We start from the raw sequence: 19,401 nt of genomic DNA, 5'->3' as shown, positions 1-19,401 counted from the left end.
TTTCCGAATGCAAATAGTTAGAAACGCAGCGCATTGCGGGGTCCGACGGCTGATAAAATCCAACCCGCTCGGGATGGAGAATCCGGCGCTCGCACAGCTACACGCACGGCAACATATACGACACGACCGCACGGCGATAATACCGTCCAGAGTCTAACGTGCCATCAAAAAGGGAGACATTTTTTTTTGAAGTTTGCACCAGAATCACTTTTTTTATGCATAAAGCTCACCGGGTCAACAAAAATGGTTCTAGATTGTCATAAGACCTGATATTCGCTAACACTGGGGTTTTTTTTTGTTTTTTTTTAACTATTATGTATTTTTAGTAAATAAAATCACGACACACATCCCACAAATATGTAAAGCTGCAAGCAAACACCAGACTTTTTTTGTAGATGACGTGCAATTTCACGATGAATGCTTCCTGGTGGTTTTGAAAATTAAGCTCACGTTTTAGAGAAACCCAAAGCTTGTAAAATAACTCGTTTGGAGTTGAATTCTGTTTTTTTTTTTTTTTGCTTTATACAATATGTGGAGCGATTAAAAAATATAAATACATATATATTTACATTTATCATTTTAGTTTTTTTGTAGCATTATATATTTTTTTTTGGGGGGGGGGGTTAATGTAATAAATTCATTCATTTAATTAGGAATTCTAAACAGTAAGCGAAGTGTAAATTTGTTGTGAAAATATAAATAAATAAATAAAAATTAGAAAGAAATATAACAAATTTATATAAGTGGGGAATTCTAAAAAGAACTAAAAATCAGATATTCATAAGACATAGAATCTGCCGGCAGATCGGCCCCTTCGGCCCCCGTCTAGCCCCCCTCCGTTTCTCCTGCGGTAAAGACTCAAACCTTAATCAGTCGTTGGTCTCGTCTTAGATTCAGGAGCCGTATGCCTATCCCATGCATGTTTAATACCCCCTCACTGTATTACCCTCTACCACTTCTGCTGGGAGGCGGCTCCACTTATCCACCACCCTCGCAGTCAAATAAAACTTCCATACGTTACAAGACAATCCTAGCTTCATCGTCTCGGGGTGTCCTGCCCCTTTAAGAGACAATATTGCTATAATCCATGTTTTACTAAAGCAATTATTGCAACATTTGCCTCTCTATATAGCCTGATCTAGAGAAAATATATATATAATCCCAAACCTCTACAATATATAATAAAAATAATAATCAAAAAGTATTTTTTAAATATGATGTCAATATTAAATCCTCATAAAGGATGATAATATTTTTTCTTGCACCTTCTCATTACTCTCATCCACACGCTTTAAGGGTATATGGACAATATTTATTACACTATTGTAATATATTATATTGTTTTTATACGTTATATAAATATTTTAAGGGGAAAATGTTAATTGCGCCCTCTAGTGTTTTAAAGGCAAAAACTCCCGCAGATCCTCGAAAGGTTTAATAGGATTTTTTTTTTAAAGGTAAAGTTTAACAACTTGAATTGGCGTTTGGGTTCCGTTGACGGAAGGAATTATCTGCGGGGAACGTCCTATTGGGTGGTCTCCTCTCTGTCGCTCTTTAAATATCAAAATAATACAAGAGACCGTCCTTTCTCCGTAAATACAAGAATTTATTAGGTTGTTTTTTTTTGCAAACGCTGGGAGAGAAATGCTTGATTCCGTTAGTTTTATCCATGGGGTTAGCGAGTGTAGGAGCCGGATCCACGCTTTGTACCGGACACCTGGAAAAAAATATATCAGTCAACATATCTTCTCAAATCCCCAGAAATTCGAATTTACCGTTAAATAAATAAATAAAATAATTCTGCACAATAAATACATAATAAAAAAAGGACAATTTCCCTCTATTTGACAATATATTCCGGCCTGTTTAATGTATTATTTGACTTAATTTCACGCTTTACGGCTGAGCTGCCGTTCACTTCTTAGTGTCTGATAATAATATTATTATTCAAATTATTAGATGTCCCTTTATTCATATATTTTAATCTGAAATAAGAGGGTTGAGGGGGGGGGGGTAGATTTTGCCTACAATAGAATATTTTCCAGACAAAAAAAAACATTTATTTTTATTTAAAAAAAAAAAATCTCCACCTACTTTCTAAAGATTATTCAAAGAACGTGGGGGGGGGGGGGCGACGATTATTATATGAAAGGCAAAAGTAAATGGAGATCCTACGAGAAACCTGCTGAAGATGTCGAGGGTCCCCCAGAGACCGTCTCTTACTCAGAAGTGCGGGGGAAGGGTGCGGGGTGATGGACGGACTCGGTTCTTGTGTGACATTTTTTAAAAGGTATTTTTTAAAGGGATCCTTTAAGTGGCTGCTGATTGGTTCCTGTGGTGGTATGACCCAGAGATTTCCATGGGGGGGGTCACGTAAAGCAATGGAACGTGACCCCACCTGCCTTTGGTGGGTGGGCGTGGTCAAATACCACGCCCCTGTCTGGAGAAAGAAGAAAGTGACCTGGAGAGCCGGGGCGGCAGGGATTCACTCAGAGACTCCAAGTGACACCCATAGAGCTGAATGGCCGTCCAGGGTGCCAGCGGGTCAGTCCGTGTGATGCCACGTTGCCCTTGGCTCCTGTGAGTTCATAGGTGGGGCGATCGCGGCCCCGGTTTAACGCCCTCCAGTAGGCGCTCCCTCACTCCCATGTAGAAGAAAGGAGAAATCTATTTATTACAGATGTTGCCGTCCAACCTCCACCGGGGCAAAAAGCAATGGTGAGACATGAGGTTTCCCGCAGAGATTTATCAATACTTTTTTGTGTGACTTTGTACCCTCTTGCGGGGTATTTGTGTAGCTGAGTGGGGCATTTAGAAGAAGAAGAATGGATTTTATTTACCCTGTTTAATTTATAAAACTGCATTGAGGACAAAGGAAGGACTTGAGAAACCGAACAGGGACACTTGGCAGGTATGTTCCTTTAGCAATATGGCTGCCTGTTGCTTCTGTGTGGTAACGTCATCGATCCGCGCCGCGCACATGGTGCTCCTGTTTACTAAGCTGCAGGAAGCGTTGCCATAAACAACAGGGCGGTGTGACGACAGCTCTGGGGGCGGGGTTTACCCCTGCAGTCCGTCTCGGGCAGCCCCGTCCCGCCCACTTCATTCTCCCAGGCAGGAAGAAACAAGATGGCGGCGGCTGACGGGGACGACTCGCTGTATCCCATCGCCGTGCTCATCGACGAGCTGCGCAACGAGGATGTTCAGGTTAGGCCTCGAAGCCCCTTGTTGGGGGGGGGGGGGGGGAAGAGGTGCTGCTGGCCCCGCCCACTACGGCCTCGGGGGGAGTGATGGGAATCCCGTCGCCGGGGGTCTCTGAGTACCGAGACGCTCGGCCTGCCTGACAATGACAGGGCCACGGGAGCCATTTCTAGGAAGTTGGCAGACAGAGGGTTAATACACCCTTTAATGCGTGGAGTGCGTCAGGCAAAATGAGTCTGAGGTACCTCAAGAACAGAAACATCACCCAGCCGTGGCACCTAAAGGTTAATACACCCCTTAAAGTGCGTGGTAGTGGGAGGCCGTGTTACCCCATGAACAGAGAAACCGGGTGTAGGGGGGGTGTAATTAGAGCCATGGCAGGCCAAGGGTTAAATATACCTGTGTAACGGGTAAAGCCACCCCAATGCACTATACTTCATCCCGCCATGGCAGCCTAATGGTTAAGTAAAACCCGATAATCTGGAGTTGCCCCACGAATGGTGTAAGGGGGGGGGGGTGCATACCCCAATGCATTATACCTCTGGCAGCCTAAGTGTTAATTGCAGTCATTCTAGATGAATTGGGGCTGAATTACCCCATCGGTGGAGAAACGGGGGGCAATGTCCCCCCCAATATATGACACAACTATGGCGGCAAGAGTGTGCCTAACCCCCCTTATAATGCGTGTACAACCATGGCAGAGAGAGGGTTAAGTGCGCGCTATTTAGGGTCTGCCCAATCACACTGATGGCAAAGAGCCAACGTATAGGGGGCAATGCCACCCTGCTAGGCCTTGGGTATGAAGCAGTTAAAATCTACTCATTGATGTGCATGATGTGTGTGGGAGCGGGGGGGGGGGCGCCGGGGTAACATCTGTTTCATGGGCGGCGCCAAAACACCTAACCATTATCCTTTGTAATGACTTTTAGACTGTAAGCTCTTGTGGGCAGCTCTCTTCTCACCTGTCTGCCCAACCTCTTTGTACAGCGGGGCAGCATCCGTTGGCGCTATTTAAATCAAATCTGTTGCTTTTTGTGGCATAGCCGTTGCTTGTGCGTGTTGTGCCGTTTCCACGGTCACCGTTTGTCACGTTAACCCCACGTGTCCCAGTGGCGGCTCGCGTTGGGTCTCCGTAAAGCTGCGGCCGGAGTTATGTATCAATAATAATAAATATGGCGGAGGATATGCCTCGGCATGGTCCGGTGATGTCATATCTACCGAAACCTGCACGTTTTTATTACTGTTTTGATTTTGGTTATTTTGGACCCGCCGGGCTGCCGTCGAGCTGTTAAGGGCCTGTAAGACGGACGTTTGTCTATCCCATATGTCTATCCCATGCCTGTTTAATCCCCTCACTGTATCACCCTCTACCACTTCTGCTGGGAGACAGTTCCACCCTCTAAGGCTAGACTGTAAGCTCACAGGCAGGGTCCGCACCTCCTGTTGTATCTGTGTATGGTTGCTATGTATTATGTTAATCGCCCCCTATTTAAATTGGACAGCGCTACAGAATTTGTTGGCCCCTAATAAATAAATAAATAAACAGTATTTTCCGCGTGAAGCTCTTCTCGGCCGTTTCTTTTGTTCTCAGATATCACTAGCGCTGGGTAAAATTTAGATAATTCCGGCCACGGCAGCGCTTCCTCTCCTACCTGCAGGTGATTTTGACGCGGATGACATTAAACGTTATCTCGCGGTCATCTCATCAACAGCCGAAATCAATCAATTCCTCTTATTTTGCAGAAAGAAGTAGCTCTTTTTTTTATTTATAAAACAGAATAAATCAGAGGAGTTCCTGCCAAAAAATAAATAATCTCTATTTTTAGTAACGATGTTTGCGGGATAAGACTCGTGTTTTTGGATGAAACAAACTCCCCAAAGAGTTGGCAGCTTCAGCAGTACTTAAACACGCAAAAAAATATTTCTCTGGTGCTGTGTTTAAAAAGTGGTTTTGTTACCATAGCAACCAGTGGAACGGTCCAGTTGGCAGCCCCCCCATCTGTTGCTGTGTTGATAGAAACAACTTTCAGACTTTGCAGCAGAAACTCTTTATGCCGGACATTCTCATTTTCATTAATTCATATGCAAAGAGACCCCCAACACAAAGAGGGACCCCAACAAAACAAAGAAAAACTGTTTTCATTTCGTTGCGTTTTCATATTCACGTGCACTCTTACATTCACTCGCATTCACGCTCACTCTTGCATTCACTCGCATTCACGCTCACTCTTGCATTCACTCGCATTCACGCTCACTCTTGCATTCACTCGCATTCACGCTCACTCTTGCATTCACTCTTGCATTCACGCTCACTCTTGCATTCACGCTCACTCTTGCATTCACGCTCACTCTTGCATTCACGCTCACTCTTGCATTCACGCTCACTCTTGCATTCACGCTCACTCTTGCATTCACGCTCACTCTTGCATTCACGCTCACTCTTGCATTCACGCTCACTCTTGCATTCACGCTCACTCTTGCATTCACGCTCACTCTTGCATTCACGCTCACTCTTGCATTCACGCTCACTCTTGCATTCACGCTCACTCTTGCATTCACGCTCACTCTTGCATTCACGCTCACTCTTGCATTCACGCTCACTCTTGCATTCACGCTCACTCTTGCATTCACGCTCACTCTTGCATTCACGCTCACTCTTGCATTCACGCTCACTCTTGCATTCACGCTCACTCTTGCATTCACGCTCACTCTTACATTCACTCGCATTCACGCTCACTCTTACATTCACTCGCATTCACGCTCACTCTTACATTCACTCGCATTCACGCTCACTCTCTTACATTCACTCGCATTCACGCTCACTCTCTTACATTCACTCGCATTCACGCTCACTCTCTTACATTCACTCGCATTCACGCTCACTCTCTTACATTCACTCGCATTCACGCTCACTCTCTTACATTCACTCGCATTCACGCTCACTCTCTTACATTCACTCGCATTCACGCTCACTCTTACATTCACTCGCATTCACGCTCACTCTCTTACATTCACTCGCATTCACGCTCACTCTCTTAACATTCACTCGCATTCACGCTCTCTCGCTCACGCCCTACCCCGTCTCCTTTCCCGCTTCTTCTCTTACTTCTTCTTGTTCTTCTGTCTTCTTTCTTCACTCGCTTTTTCTCGGTTATCCGCCCGGTTAACCAGACCTGGAGTACCTCTGATTGGAGGAACAGGGAGAGGCCCCTTTTGCCAAAGTACTACGAGAGACCAGAGTAACGCAGATTTGCGGAGAAACAGGAGCAGAATGCTTCTTTCTCCGCCGCTCTGTCTGCGTTATTCTGGCCTCTTGGAGTACTTCGGGAAAAGAACGGGGCCGCTGCGCTCTCCCTCACGGGAGGCTGATTACGTGGGAGAAGCCGACAAAGAAATAAGAGAGAAAAAAGAGAGAGAAAGAAGAGGCAAGAGAGGAAGCTGAGCTGCGGAAACGGAGATGGGACATTGAAGCGGTCGGCGGAGAGGGTAGAGAGTGCGTGAGCGCGTGAGTAAAAAAGCAAGGAAGTAGAATGGAGAAGGTAGGGGGGACATTGAGAGTGAGTGAATGAGTGAGTGCAAGTGACAATGAATTTCATCCCGAATGGATGAAACCCTCAGAATTTTGTACGAACCGAAAGAGCAGGAAGCGGAATCCGTGGTCCGAATTGTTTTTGGTCCATTTGCACAAGTCTGCTCAATACGTAGCCCCTAGCGTGTATATGCAAAGTACTTTCTTCTTTTCCATTTTTAATCCTCTGTTCTAGAAGTTTCTCTGTTTCTTATTAAATGGTAAATTCATTTCTCCCCTTCTCTTCTCAGCTTCGTCTTAATAGCATCAAGAAGCTCTCCACCATTGCTTTGGCGCTGGGGGTTGAGAGGACACGCAGCGAGCTCTTACCATTCCTAACTGGTAAGGACTGGCAGCAGGTACCAGAGGACGTATCTGGGGCGTGCTGTGTTCTTATTAACCCTTCAAAGTCCCTTCCTACTAGACGTTTGTAATGAATTCTGTTAATTCTGTTTTCTCACTTTTGCTACATTGTACGTATCGGTTACCTTCTATCACCCTGACCGCCTCACAGCTCGTACTGCTTTCTATATCTTTCCTCCTGTGTTTCAGACACGATCTACGATGAAGATGAGGTGCTCTTGGCTTTGGCTGAACAGCTCGGGACCTTCACAACTTTGGTTGGTGGACCAGAGTTTGTACATTGCTTACTGGTGAGTCCTCCATAGCGCAGGACGCGTGATATTTTATACCGGGGTGCGGAACGCGCCTGCTTTTGAGTAGAGGTGAGGGACAGATTTGTAGCCCCCCCAATGAATCAAATGACGGATATAGAGATTCTGTTCCTTGGCCATCTAAAGTAACATTAACAAAATAATATTTATTATTCCTTGCCAAAAATCCAGTTTATTTTTAGAGGTCTCCAGGGTACCTCCAACCACCACCTCCTTAGTAAATGTATTCCAGAGCTTTATGGTCCTTACGCTGAAGAACACTCTTGTTTTAGGTTGAACCATGACTTCTCTCTCATAATAAATGTCTTCTTCTCTCTGTCCATGGTGTTAATGATTTAAACCCAAAGGGAAAGACCATCCTCATAATCTCTAATCTGTCTTCCAGCCGCCATTGGAGAGCCTGGCAACAGTCGAAGAGACCGTGGTGAGGGACAAGGCTGTGGAGTCTCTCCGTGCCATTTCCCACGAGCACTCTCCCTCAGACTTAGAGGCCCACTTCGTGCCGCTGGTGAAACGCTTGGCCAGCGGCGACTGGTTTACCTCTCGCACCTCGGCATGCGGGCTTTTCAGCGTGTGCTACCCCCGTGTCTCCAGCACCGTCAAGGCCGAGCTTCGGCAGTAAGTAGAGACGGCCGCATCTAGGAGCCTATTTAGCACGTTAGGATGACATAAAGGACAGCGTCGTAACCTAACAATCTGTCGTGCTCCCAGGCATTTCCGAAACCTGTGCTCCGATGACACCCCCATGGTCAGGAGAGCGGCCGCTTCCAAGCTGGGAGAGTTTGCCAAGGTCTTGGAGCTGGAACACGTGAAGAGCGAAATCATTCCCATGTTTTCCAACCTTGCTTCTGATGAACAGGTACAAATATTAAATATTATTATTTTTTTTATTTTATTTTAAAAATCCTTGTATTATATTTCTGTGCGTTCCGTTACTTCCCAGGATTCCGTGCGCCTGCTGGCGGTGGAGGCTTGCGTGAATATTGCCCAGCTCCTGCCCCAGGAAGAGCTGGAGCCGCTGGTGATGCCAACGCTTCGCCAGGCGGCGGAGGACAAATCGTGGCGCGTGCGTTACATGGTGGCAGACAAGTTCAATGAGGTAAGATCGCGCGGCGGGGAGCTTTGCTGGATTTTCTTTATTATTATCATTTTTATTTTGACCTCTGGCCTGGCTGCTTCCGTTTCCAGCTGCAGAAAGCTGTCGGTCCAGAAATCACCAAGACAGACCTGGTTCCCGCTTTCCAAAACCTTATGAAGGACTGCGAGGCTGAAGTTCGAGCTGCTGCTTCCCACAAAGTCAAAGGTAAGCAGAGAATTGGGCTAATAGTCCATAGGTTTGGGTTCAGTAATGACAGAAAATGCCCATCTTGTTAATAGACAGCATTTCACTGATTTAATTCCCCTCCCCCCCCCCCCCAAATGATAACTCATCTCGTAAACATGTTTGGGAACGTATCCTTGCGCGTATATCGTAGATTCTGAATAGGACAGGATCCTATAGATCGTATAATATTTCCTTCTTGACGTATTTTCAAATGAACCATTAATGACCTTTTTCGTTCTAGAGTTCTGTGAAAACCTGTCGCCGGACTGCCGTGAGAATGTGATAATGACGCAGATATTACCCTGCGTGAAGGTACTGCGGATCTCTCCTAACCCTTTCGTTTTAGTGAAAAGTTTTTTATATTTTGTGTTTAAAAAAAAAAATGTAGAGCGTAAGCTCTTGTGTGAGGTGACCGTGCCCGGGAGGCAGCGAGATTTCTGGAGCCAATCTGGCCAGCGCACGTCCCACGCAATGTTTCTAGAATCAACTCAATCCTTAAATCCACTCCTGTTTTTTTATGCTTTTTATTTCTCGTTACCATGTTGATCATTGGATTTTTTTTTTTTTCCCCCTCATCGCCAGGAGCTCGTTTCTGATGCCAATCAGCATGTTAAATCCGCCCTGGCCTCTGTTATCATGGGCCTTTCGCCTATTCTGGGGAAAGATAACACCATCGAACATCTCCTGCCGCTGTTCCTGGCGCAGCTGAAAGACGAGGTGAGGATTCCGGCAGGGATAGGTAGCTCTGCTTTTGGTTTGACGCTTGTTGTGTGAGCGCCCGGCCACCAGGTGGCGCTGCGGCGAGACGTGTACATTTTATCCATCATTATTATTATTGTTTGATATAGCGCCATCAAATTCCGTAGCGCTGTACAATGGGTAGACATAGCATAACAAGTAGTATGTAACGTAACAAATTGACTGACAAAGACAACAGGTGAGGAGGGCCCTGGTCAAAGGAGCTTACAATCTGAGTGCGGAGTTGATGTGTAACGTGTCATTGACGTGTAACATACCGTCTCGTGTCTCTTCTGCAGTGTCCAGAGGTCCGGCTCAACATTATCTCTAACCTAGACTGTGTGAATGAGGTGATTGGCATCCGGCAGCTCTCCCAGTCTCTTCTCCCCGCCATTGTGGAGCTAGCAGAAGATGCCAAGTGGCGTGTGCGGCTGGCCATTATCGAGTATATGCCGCTCCTTGCTGGACAGCTGGTATGTGAACTCGTAAGCGTACGATGTGAAGGCAAATGAGAACCCATCTAGTCTGGAGACTTAGGAGTCCCTCACTGTATTACCCTCTTCCACTTGGAGGCTGTTCCATGTATCTACCACCCTGTTTAAGTATAATTTCCATACACCTAAAACACCCGCCCTCCGGTTTTACACTATGGCCTCTTCTATATTTCTCCTATAAAATAATCTGAGTGTATATCGTGTGTGAACAATATGTAAAGGGAGGCTTAACACCCTAACACGGTTTTACGTCTCCATGAAAGCCTTGAGACCATTCCGTTGGAATCCAGAAAATGCCCCAGAGCATTGTGGGAAGTAAGGGGTGCCTGCGAGAGTCCATGAACCCGGCCGGTCCGAGCGCAGGCGTCTGGAAACCGAATTATCTGTGATAACCTCTCCAAAGCCAGCTGGAATTTCCACGGCTCCCGGATCTTTCTAATAAAACACTTTTTAGGATCCTGAGCGGTTGGGGTCTCGTGCGGGTCGTGCGTCATTAAGGATCGCGTGCCCCCCTACACACATTTAGTTGTGAAGACCCCATGCTGAGATGTAACATTGGATTTATATGGTAGCTGCTTTCATATTTTGACCACAACATTGGGGTCCACACTAGACCTCCTCCATTGATACATGTTGATATTTTCCTCTTTTCAGCGGCCTGTGCCAAAACGCGATGGACGGTGTACTATATATATATATATATATATATATATATATATATATTAGACTAAAACCACTTAGAATTAAAGTTTTGCTCAGTTAACCCCCCCCCCCCCCCAACAAATTTTGTTTCCTGCCATTTTATTTCAGACGAAAGTCAGGGAGCTTTTTCCATTCTCGAGCTTCACTAACCAAATGGGAATATAAAGACCGACTTTATATTCCTAACCATTCATTTAGAAGGAATATTTCTATTCCCACCGTACAGCGGGGAACGATCGGCATTTAAATTCCCACCATATGTTTTTATTTTCCTCTGGACGCCATCGGCCGGACGTTTCATGAGAGGACAAGCAGTCGGCCTCCTCCTTTTGGATGGGTTATTAATAAAAAGGAAATATATATGGCTTGAAAATATTCTTGGCGTCCGCTCGGCCGAATCCGGTACGTTTCCAGTTAAAATATTTCCCGCGGCTGAAGCTCACCGCTGGCAGTGACATCAGCCTGCGGCGTGTAAATAGTTCCGTGCTCTTAAATATTGCCCCCGAGATGCTATACTTGGCTGGAGAGCTTAAATATTTTGGAATTTATCCCAGTTGCACATTACTTGGGGGGGGGGGGGGGTTATATAATCTCAGTATAATGACACTGAATCAATCACAGCCGGGGGGATATCCAGAGCTGGCGGCTGGGAGTCAGGGTCTCCGAGTGATGCGGTTGACGGCAGATACGTAAATCCGGAGATAAAGCTGCAGTTACAGCGTTCTCCACTATTTATCATTGCAGGGAGTGGAGTTTTTCGACGAGAAGTTGAATTCACTCTGCATGGCATGGCTCGTGGATCACGGTAAGAATCACTCTTTAAATATTTATATATATATACATTTAATATTTTCTTTTATGTTAAAGACGCTCTGTTAAAGGTGCTGTTCCACCTAGAGTTGTTTCACCAACTTTCCTAAATAATTATGCACAGCTCTACATGTTAAACGTATCCCTGCTTTAAAAAGAATATCCCATTTTCCTGTAGTTTCTTGTCGAAAACCTTAATTTGTTCCCTCTGCACCGCTCTGACTGCCTGCCGATTTCATCGCAGAACCGGCTTTTTTGGGTGAAGGTCTTTAACAGGGGCGTCCAACCTGCGGCCCTCCAGCTGCTGCAGGACTGCATCGCCCATCCTCCTCAGCCAGCCCCTTAGCTGAAAGAGCATTATGGGAGATGTAGACCTGCAGCAGCTGGAGGGCCGCAGGTTGGACGCCCCTGGTCTATAAGTTTAAGGAGGACTGAAATTGGTTGCAGGCGGTCATAAAGGAAGGCTTGGGAAGTGTCAGGGCTCTGTTTCTAAGCAGCTCTGGTATTTTATTACGCCTTTAAGTGATGGGAAGCGTTTAGGAGAAAAATGAAATGGGGGATAGGCTTCTCTTTACATAAAGCAGCATATTTAGGGGCATTTAATGAGGCACCCTAGGTGGAACAGCACCTTTAATTCCAAAATACTGAGCCATTTGATGACGCGGGACCGCAGAGATCCTTTTTAAGGAGCCAGGAGCAGATTTTGACACCGATCAGATCCTGTAGATGCGCCGGCATAGAAAGACGACATGCTATTTGGTAGATCTGCCCCTGGTTTCCATTTAGCAGGGAGTCCCAAAGGCCCGAACCTGTGAGCTGAGGTCTGTGGGGTCCCACCGGGTTCTACCAACACGTCATGTGGAGTGCCGCAGACTTGGGTTCTAAAGGAAACGGTGTTTTTTATGTTTTACTGCCTTAAATACTGAAAAGTATGTGTTCTAGTAGGCAGAAAACGGTTGATCGCCATTCTTTTCCGCAGTTTATGCCATCAGGGAGGCGGCGACAAGCAACTTGAAGAAGCTTGTAGAGAAATTTGGCAAGGATTGGGCTCAGGCCACCATCATCCCCAAAGTGTTGGCCATGTCTAATGATCCCAACTACCTGCACAGGATGACCACGCTGTTCTGCATCAATGTAAGTGACCGTCATGGGCTTTCAGGGCTTTTATTTGTACTCGGTAAAGGTGCTGTTCCACCAACGCGATCCGCTGGGTGGTGAATGGAAACATTTTTTGTTTTCCTCCTTTAGGTTCTTTCGGAGGTTTGCGGACAGGATATCACCACCAAGCACATGCTGCCCACGGTGGTCCGTATGGCTGGGGACGCTGTCGCAAACGTGCGTTTCAACGTGGCCAAGTCTCTCCAAAAGATAGGACCCACACTGGACAACAGGTACAGAATAACAATATTCCATCCGGGTGTCTGAGCGGGTCCTGGGGAAAACTCACTATTTATTTGGCATTGGAGTGGGGAGGGTGGAAAGTTCCTTGAATTACTTTATCCTACTCTGCCTCAAAAAAGATAATGAATTCACCAAACCACAATGCAGACTCTTAATCGTACATATAGATGATGTAGAACTAAACCACACGCTTCATCCTATCGAGACATCAGAATCTGAACCATATTTTTACGATTAAACATAACAAGTAGCTGTAGACTTGCATCCCCTCTGTAGGTTGTAACGTCTAAGTGTTCATTATCAATTATTTCATTTTATTATTAAACCTATTTCTATCCTTGTATACATTTTACACTGGACCACAAAAAACGTTTCAGCACCCCCCCCCCCCCCCCCCCGCATCTCCCGTCTCTTCGAAGCATCGCTCTGTGGTTTCCGCAGTTTATTTCGGGTTGGTTTGGTTCACGCCGGCCCTCTAGTAACGCGTTTCTGCTCTTTCACACCTTTTTAGCACTCTTCAGAACGAAGTCAAACCGGTGCTGGAAAAATTGACTCAAGACCAAGATGTCGATGTGAAGTATTTTGCGCAAGAAGCCCTCACCGGTATGTACAAAAAGATTTCAAACCAAATGTGAGTTGCAGTAAAGACGGTAATGTCCCGACCCGAATTCGGCTTGCATCAGAGATGTTCTGCTGTCCGTGTAATCGCTGCAGAGCATTTCTACGGCTTTTAGCCCCGCTTCCCTTTAACAATTTTCAGTGTTTGATACCTATTTCAATACTGTATCAATGTCCTCAAATACACAGAACGTTTCATTAGCAGCTTCGTTAAAGAATAAAAAGTTCAAAATACTTAAGTGTTTTATTATTCTATATAAAAATTCCCAAATTAAGTTTTTTTTGTATTTTTATATATATATCTGTAATATTTTTTTCTCTTTCAGTGCTTTCTTTGGCATGATGATCTACATCGTGAAACCCCCCACGGTGACGCTCCTTTATCCGCGCACGACGCCCGCTCCCGTTGGCCCCGCGGCCGCACCGTAACCCGTAATTTTTCTCTTGGCGTTCAAGTTTTTTTTCCCCCCCAACGGTGTCGTTTCCCCCGACTTCTTCCGCAGCCTTCGCGGTTCTGCTGTATCCTTTCTCCCAGCGGCCGACTGTGATTTGCAATTAACTAATGGCGGCCGTGGCTTTACACCTCCCCACGTACCGGGTGGGCATCCCGTGGGACACTGGAGGGGATCCATTCGTTGTCTGCATCCTGTGAAAATAACCAGAAAACTATTGTAAAATGATCCAGCCTTCCCTTGTGGAATATTGCGATGATATTCATGCTTTTATTCCTATTATATAGTGTTAAAACTTTTTTCAGTTGCCTGTGTTAACGGAAACGCCGTCTTTCAACTCAAATCATATGTTGTATTAAATATATTTTAAGAAAATACAATTTAAAAAACACTAAAATAGTTCCGTGTTGTGGTAAATGAAGCATCTCATCGCACGCGCTCTGCTTGATCCCGCGGTAAGTGTCGTGTTGGTCCGCGCTGCTTTTACCCGATGGGGATTTATGCTTGGAGTCTTCAACTCTCACCTGAACGGTCTGGGGGACCTAAATGGAGTCACTCGTCAAAATGACATTTATGTAGCCGTCTCAGCTGATGTATTTAGTGTTGGCAGTGATTGATTAAACAAGCCTTCAGCTAACCTGTATCCGCTACTTCCGTTTGTCTAATTCCGCTCCTGGAAAAAAAGAAAAAAAAAACGTTAAAAATTGTGTATTCCGTGAAATTAAGGGGGGAAAAAAGTAAACACAACGGCGCCAGACATTGAAAAGGTAAAGCAAATCTATAATAGGGTTATTAACGAAGGCATCTTTTTCCCTCTGGTTTTAATGAGAGGTTCGGCTTGTGTCGCGGTGGACTCTTTGGGGTAATCGTCTGCTTGCGTCCTTGTCCTATATTTTTTAGGAAGACTTTTGGGAGAAAAGCATCCGCGGTCATGGATAAAATAACCTAGCACAAAAGGTAAGGTTAGCAGCCACGTTATAAGAGCTATGGTTACTTGGCCCCTAAAGCGTATATATATATATATATATATAGTGTTAACGTGATGTGAATCCAGTAAGTGGTCTGGGGCGCAAGTCTCTTATTTTAGAGGGACTCTTTGCCCCAAAACCCTTAGCAACGGGTAACGGCGAGCTGTGAGGCCGTCCTATTTCCCAGAAATATATAAGATTCGAAACGTTTGAGAGCGGAAGCGATACTCACTCACCCACTCACATTGGCTTCCCGTTTCTCTTGCCGTCTGTGGTTTATCTCTTATAGAAGGACCAAGGATGATGATAAGAAGAAACGCGATGGTAAATAGCGAGCAGACCCCTGCAAAGAGAAGCAGCTGCAGAGTATAGCGGCTTTTAAAAGGTTCGTCTCCCTATAAGCGGAAGCCGTCTGCAGAAATGCAGTTTGCTTTGTAACTAAGAAAATCAAAGGAAGTGAAACTTAAACACATCTAGTATTCACGTTTATATGTATAGATTCAAAAAGAAAAAGGATCCAAACAATAGAGAAATTACTTGAGGTCACGTCGAAGTATTTCCCTGCAGAGAATACATGGGTTAAAGAAAATGTGCGTTAAAACCTTTAGTAACAGTCTTCCTGGTAGAGGTCAAAATAACTCATCTAAACATCCCAAATCCACAAGCGGCAAAGAGCAGGTACGTGAAAACGAATCGGAAGCACAATTAATGTTAGGCTATAAATAAAGGTTGAACGTTCCCCTTTACTCTGTCATTGAAAAGCACGACGAGCGGTTTTGGTTTTTTTTCCTCTTAAATACCAGATGGGGCGACTCTTGCCAATATTCCGGTCTGCGAGGCGTCTCAGGGACAGGGAGCTGTTAAAGATCTCCACGTAACGATTTATGTCAACGGCTGTTTAATTGCTAAACGCAGGTTTGATTCCCGTTACTTTTTGCGTGGGAATCGCACCCTGGTAATTAAACGTTCACACTTAAGCCCGAAATTACATTAAACTCCACTGACGTGGAAACGTGCATTTACAAAGAACCACAGCGTTCTCATCGAACAATTTATTTGACTTTGAAAAGTGCAGCATGGGGCGAGACCCACATTACAAACAACAAATACTCCAAACCTCCACCCGCTAACTAATGGTGCGCGTGGCCAAGGAATGGTTGCATTCTTTTTTTTTTTTTTAAATGGCTCCCTTTTTGTTGCAGATGGGATGAACGAAACCTCAAATCACAACAAAAACACACATTTTACAAATATGTATAAACTGTGTTGGATGGAGAATTCAGTCATTGTTAACTCCTTAAGGACAATGGGCGGTCCCTAAACCCATTGAAAACAATGCATTTTGAGCCCATACATGTACGGGCTTTGTCATTAAGGGGTTAATGATTAGATGTTTATCCCTTGTTGGTTAGATGATGAGGACCTCCGTTATCCAAAGTGTCTTAATCAGTGCCAGCTGTATGAATGGCCTCGCACAGCACTGATTAGTAGGTTTTTTTTCCCCCCCTAAGCTTGAGATAAATGAAGCTCCGTTTGGGAATCTGGGTATATTTTACCCGTACGAAGTAGCCCGTAGTGTAGTCCAGCAGCAAAAAGAACCAAAGTCCCACTTGGTAAATCATAAACGTTCTCTGTGGCTTTTTCAGTCCCGTAAGTTTCTTTCCTTTCTAGTGTTCCGAGCGCGTAAACAATCTTCTTTGTTTTTTGGTCGCTATTGAGGCGCTTCCTCAAAGACCGTTTTAAAGACCTGCGTCAACGATCTCTTTACGGCATCTTTGAACTCTCGCCCAATGAACACGTAGAGTATGGGGTTGATGCAGCTGTTGAACATGGCTAGGCACTTGGAGAGCGGCACCGCCACCTACGTTAACCAAATGCGGCAGCCCGCCGAGAAACACGCGAGCCAGAGCCAAGGCGTGATAGGGCAACCAACACAAAAAGAAAGAGGAAAACCACACCTGTTTACAACGAGAAACGGCTTGCTAGACCTGTTCAGCTTTTTCCTCCGTAGCGTAAATAGCAGGATGGCGTAGGAAATGAGGATGACGCTCAGCGGCACCAAGAACTGGTAGAGAAAAATGCAAACCGTAAAGATGGCGGCCTCTCTTCTTTCCCAATCCTCGAAAACATCTAGGTTTTTTGCACGAGCTCCGGTTACTCTCCGTCGACATCTCTGACAGGGTGTAAGAACCAGGTACCAAGGCTATAGAGACGAGCCAAATCACCAAGCAGGTAGCCGACACCAGCCTGGGGTTACGGTAGTTCTGACACCACACAGGAAAAAGCACCAAGACGCAGCGATCGATACTAATGGCGCTTAGTAGCAGGATACTCGCGTAGATGCTGAGTCCAAAAATACAGTTAACCAGCTTGCAAAGGACCGGTCCAAACGGCCAATGGAGATCCAGTAATAAGTAAAGGACCGTCACAAGAACCAGGAACGTCGAGATGAAATCCGCCAGCGCCAGGTTGAAAAACCAAACCGTGTTGATGTTCCGCTGCAGACGACAACCCGTGATCCAGATAACCGTGCCATTCCCCATCATTCCCAAGACAAAAATGAGGCTGAACGTCACGGTGGCCAGGACCTGCACAACGTGACGGATCTCTGCGTTTTCCGGATCTGCCGTCGAGTTCATCCCGTAGGTCGGTCTTTATTCACCGGTCCTGGAAAGAAGAAGAAGAAGAAGAAGAAAAAAAGTTTGTATTAGCGGAACGAAATGTAACGGTGACTTCTTGTGCATTTAATCTGGAAGCACGCGGTTGTACGAGACACGAGCCTTGAAGTCAAGTCCTGCAAAAAGACCCGGCATTCCGTATACGAACCAGTCAGTCAATCTCAACCACGTTTGGTTATACCACCAGCGCTCAAGTATCAACATCCAATACCCCGACCGCCGAAGCCTGTAGTTGGGAACCGTTATAGGACATCGCGTTAATAGTGCGTATAAAACCCATTTTTTTAATTTCTTCTACCTCTCGTATGTTTCCTGTTTAAGGAATTAAGGTTTGTTTTTTTCCTCTCTCCTTGGGGTTCTACCGAACTCATGAAAAAACCATAACATCTTTTATGAGATACCTTCCGTATTTCTTTAAAAGCCTTGTTCTGATCATCCCCGCAAGTCATAAAGTTAAATGAAATCTAACATTTTACATTTATAAATATTGAATCATCGGCGAGCCTTAACTCCGCACATCTGCAAATGTTTGACGCTTAATTAGCTCTAATTGCGTTTTCTATTCCAGCGCAGACATTGATCAATTAATTAATCCACCCTCGACCATGGCCACACTTCTAGAATACATTTATAAATTACGCCTGCCTTTGCATATTATTTTCTCATTAGAGTCCCGCATGTTTACAATTTTCTCAAATCACAAGAAAAATCAACATCCGAACATTAAATCAAGCATTAAAAATTAAACTTTTTACCAATGCGATCATTCGGGCCGGTTTCGTGGGATATAGGAGACTGTATTCTTTTAATATAATGTTGAAAATTGTTGGCTGTTTTTTCCGTCAGTTGTTGAAATTTTAAACAAATTTGCAATGTATTCCTTTTTTTTTTTTAGGTTTGTAGGAGGAATCTTTTTTGTTTTAGGACTTCATTGGGAGATAGACTTGCGGCCAACTTTAAGGGTCACATACTGAGAACTTTCCACGAGTGGTTCCCCTTTCTGCTTCATGTAGAACTTGGAAAGTGGTGGGGTTTAACCTGAAGAAGACAGTCAACCAAGACATTTTTCTAGGGGATCACTTTCCCAAAAATAGAATCCACAAACCTCAGACAGGCTGGTGATGAAATACGGTTTTAATCAGGGCTTACTACACGGCGGAACCACAATCGCCTCTCGTTTATGACGGTTAATGCTTAATTATGGCAATAATGAATATATTACAATGAACATTACCGGTGATGCTTAAATGAATTGTTCGTTGGAGATTCACGTATGGAGGACTCAACAAAAACTCTGATGCCCCAAAAGCTCAGTGACACTTTCAAGATCAGAAAGAAGAGAGTTCCAAAAAGGGAACCTTTCCCCAAAAACAATAAACATTCGTTGCTGGCTTGTCTTATTATTTTTTAATTTTTTTTTTTACACATGGAACAATACTACCTATACGTTAAGAGGATTGTTACGTAGATTTTGGGGAGATATATTAAACACTTCTATACAGGAAGTGAAAGCAGTCTTAAGCGAACACGTTATATCCAGGAAGGGTCGTATCGGTCGTGGAAATTATTTTCACGTAAATTATGCTTTGTAGGTTTGAGAACGCAAATAACGAAAGCGGAAATTTTCTCAAGAAATACAGGGAAGTGAAAACCTAAATAGTAGAGACAGCAATTGCTACTCACACTATATTAATTTATTAAGACACATGTTATGTGCAAAAGCCAAAAGCATTACGTGAAAAGTCTAGTGTCATCAATGTGCATCACGGTTTT

At 44.8% G+C, this 19,401-nt stretch overlaps 1 protein-coding gene and 1 pseudogene across 1 annotated transcript; one reads left to right on the top strand and one right to left on the bottom strand.

Moving 5' to 3' along the window:
- The first annotated feature begins 3,129 nt into the window (after positions 1-3,129).
- LOC149272610 (uncharacterized) lies at positions 3,130-16,604 on the top strand. Its single transcript, XM_089506898.1, has 16 exons — positions 3,130-3,207; positions 7,021-7,111; positions 7,322-7,422; positions 7,829-8,061; positions 8,155-8,302; positions 8,387-8,542; positions 8,632-8,746; positions 9,009-9,079; positions 9,350-9,484; positions 9,805-9,978; positions 11,446-11,506; positions 12,491-12,645; positions 12,760-12,902; positions 13,424-13,515; positions 16,363-16,437; positions 16,597-16,604. Exons 1-16 carry the CDS (start codon positions 3,130-3,132, stop codon positions 16,602-16,604), a joined length of 1,836 nt encoding a protein of 611 aa, XP_089363024.1.
- A 57-nt stretch (positions 16,605-16,661) lies between these two features.
- Positions 16,662-17,589, bottom strand: LOC149272609 (chemerin-like receptor 1; annotated as a pseudogene).
- Between the last annotated feature and the right edge of the window lie 1,812 nt (positions 17,590-19,401).

The sequence above is a fragment of the Sceloporus occidentalis genome, unplaced genomic scaffold (genome assembly GCF_023333645.1).
Source record: "Sceloporus occidentalis isolate IW3139 unplaced genomic scaffold, rSceOcc1.0.p SCAF_432, whole genome shotgun sequence".
Lineage (NCBI taxonomy): Eukaryota > Metazoa > Chordata > Lepidosauria > Squamata > Phrynosomatidae > Sceloporus > Sceloporus occidentalis.
This window is presented reverse-complemented; position numbering and strand designations above follow the sequence as displayed.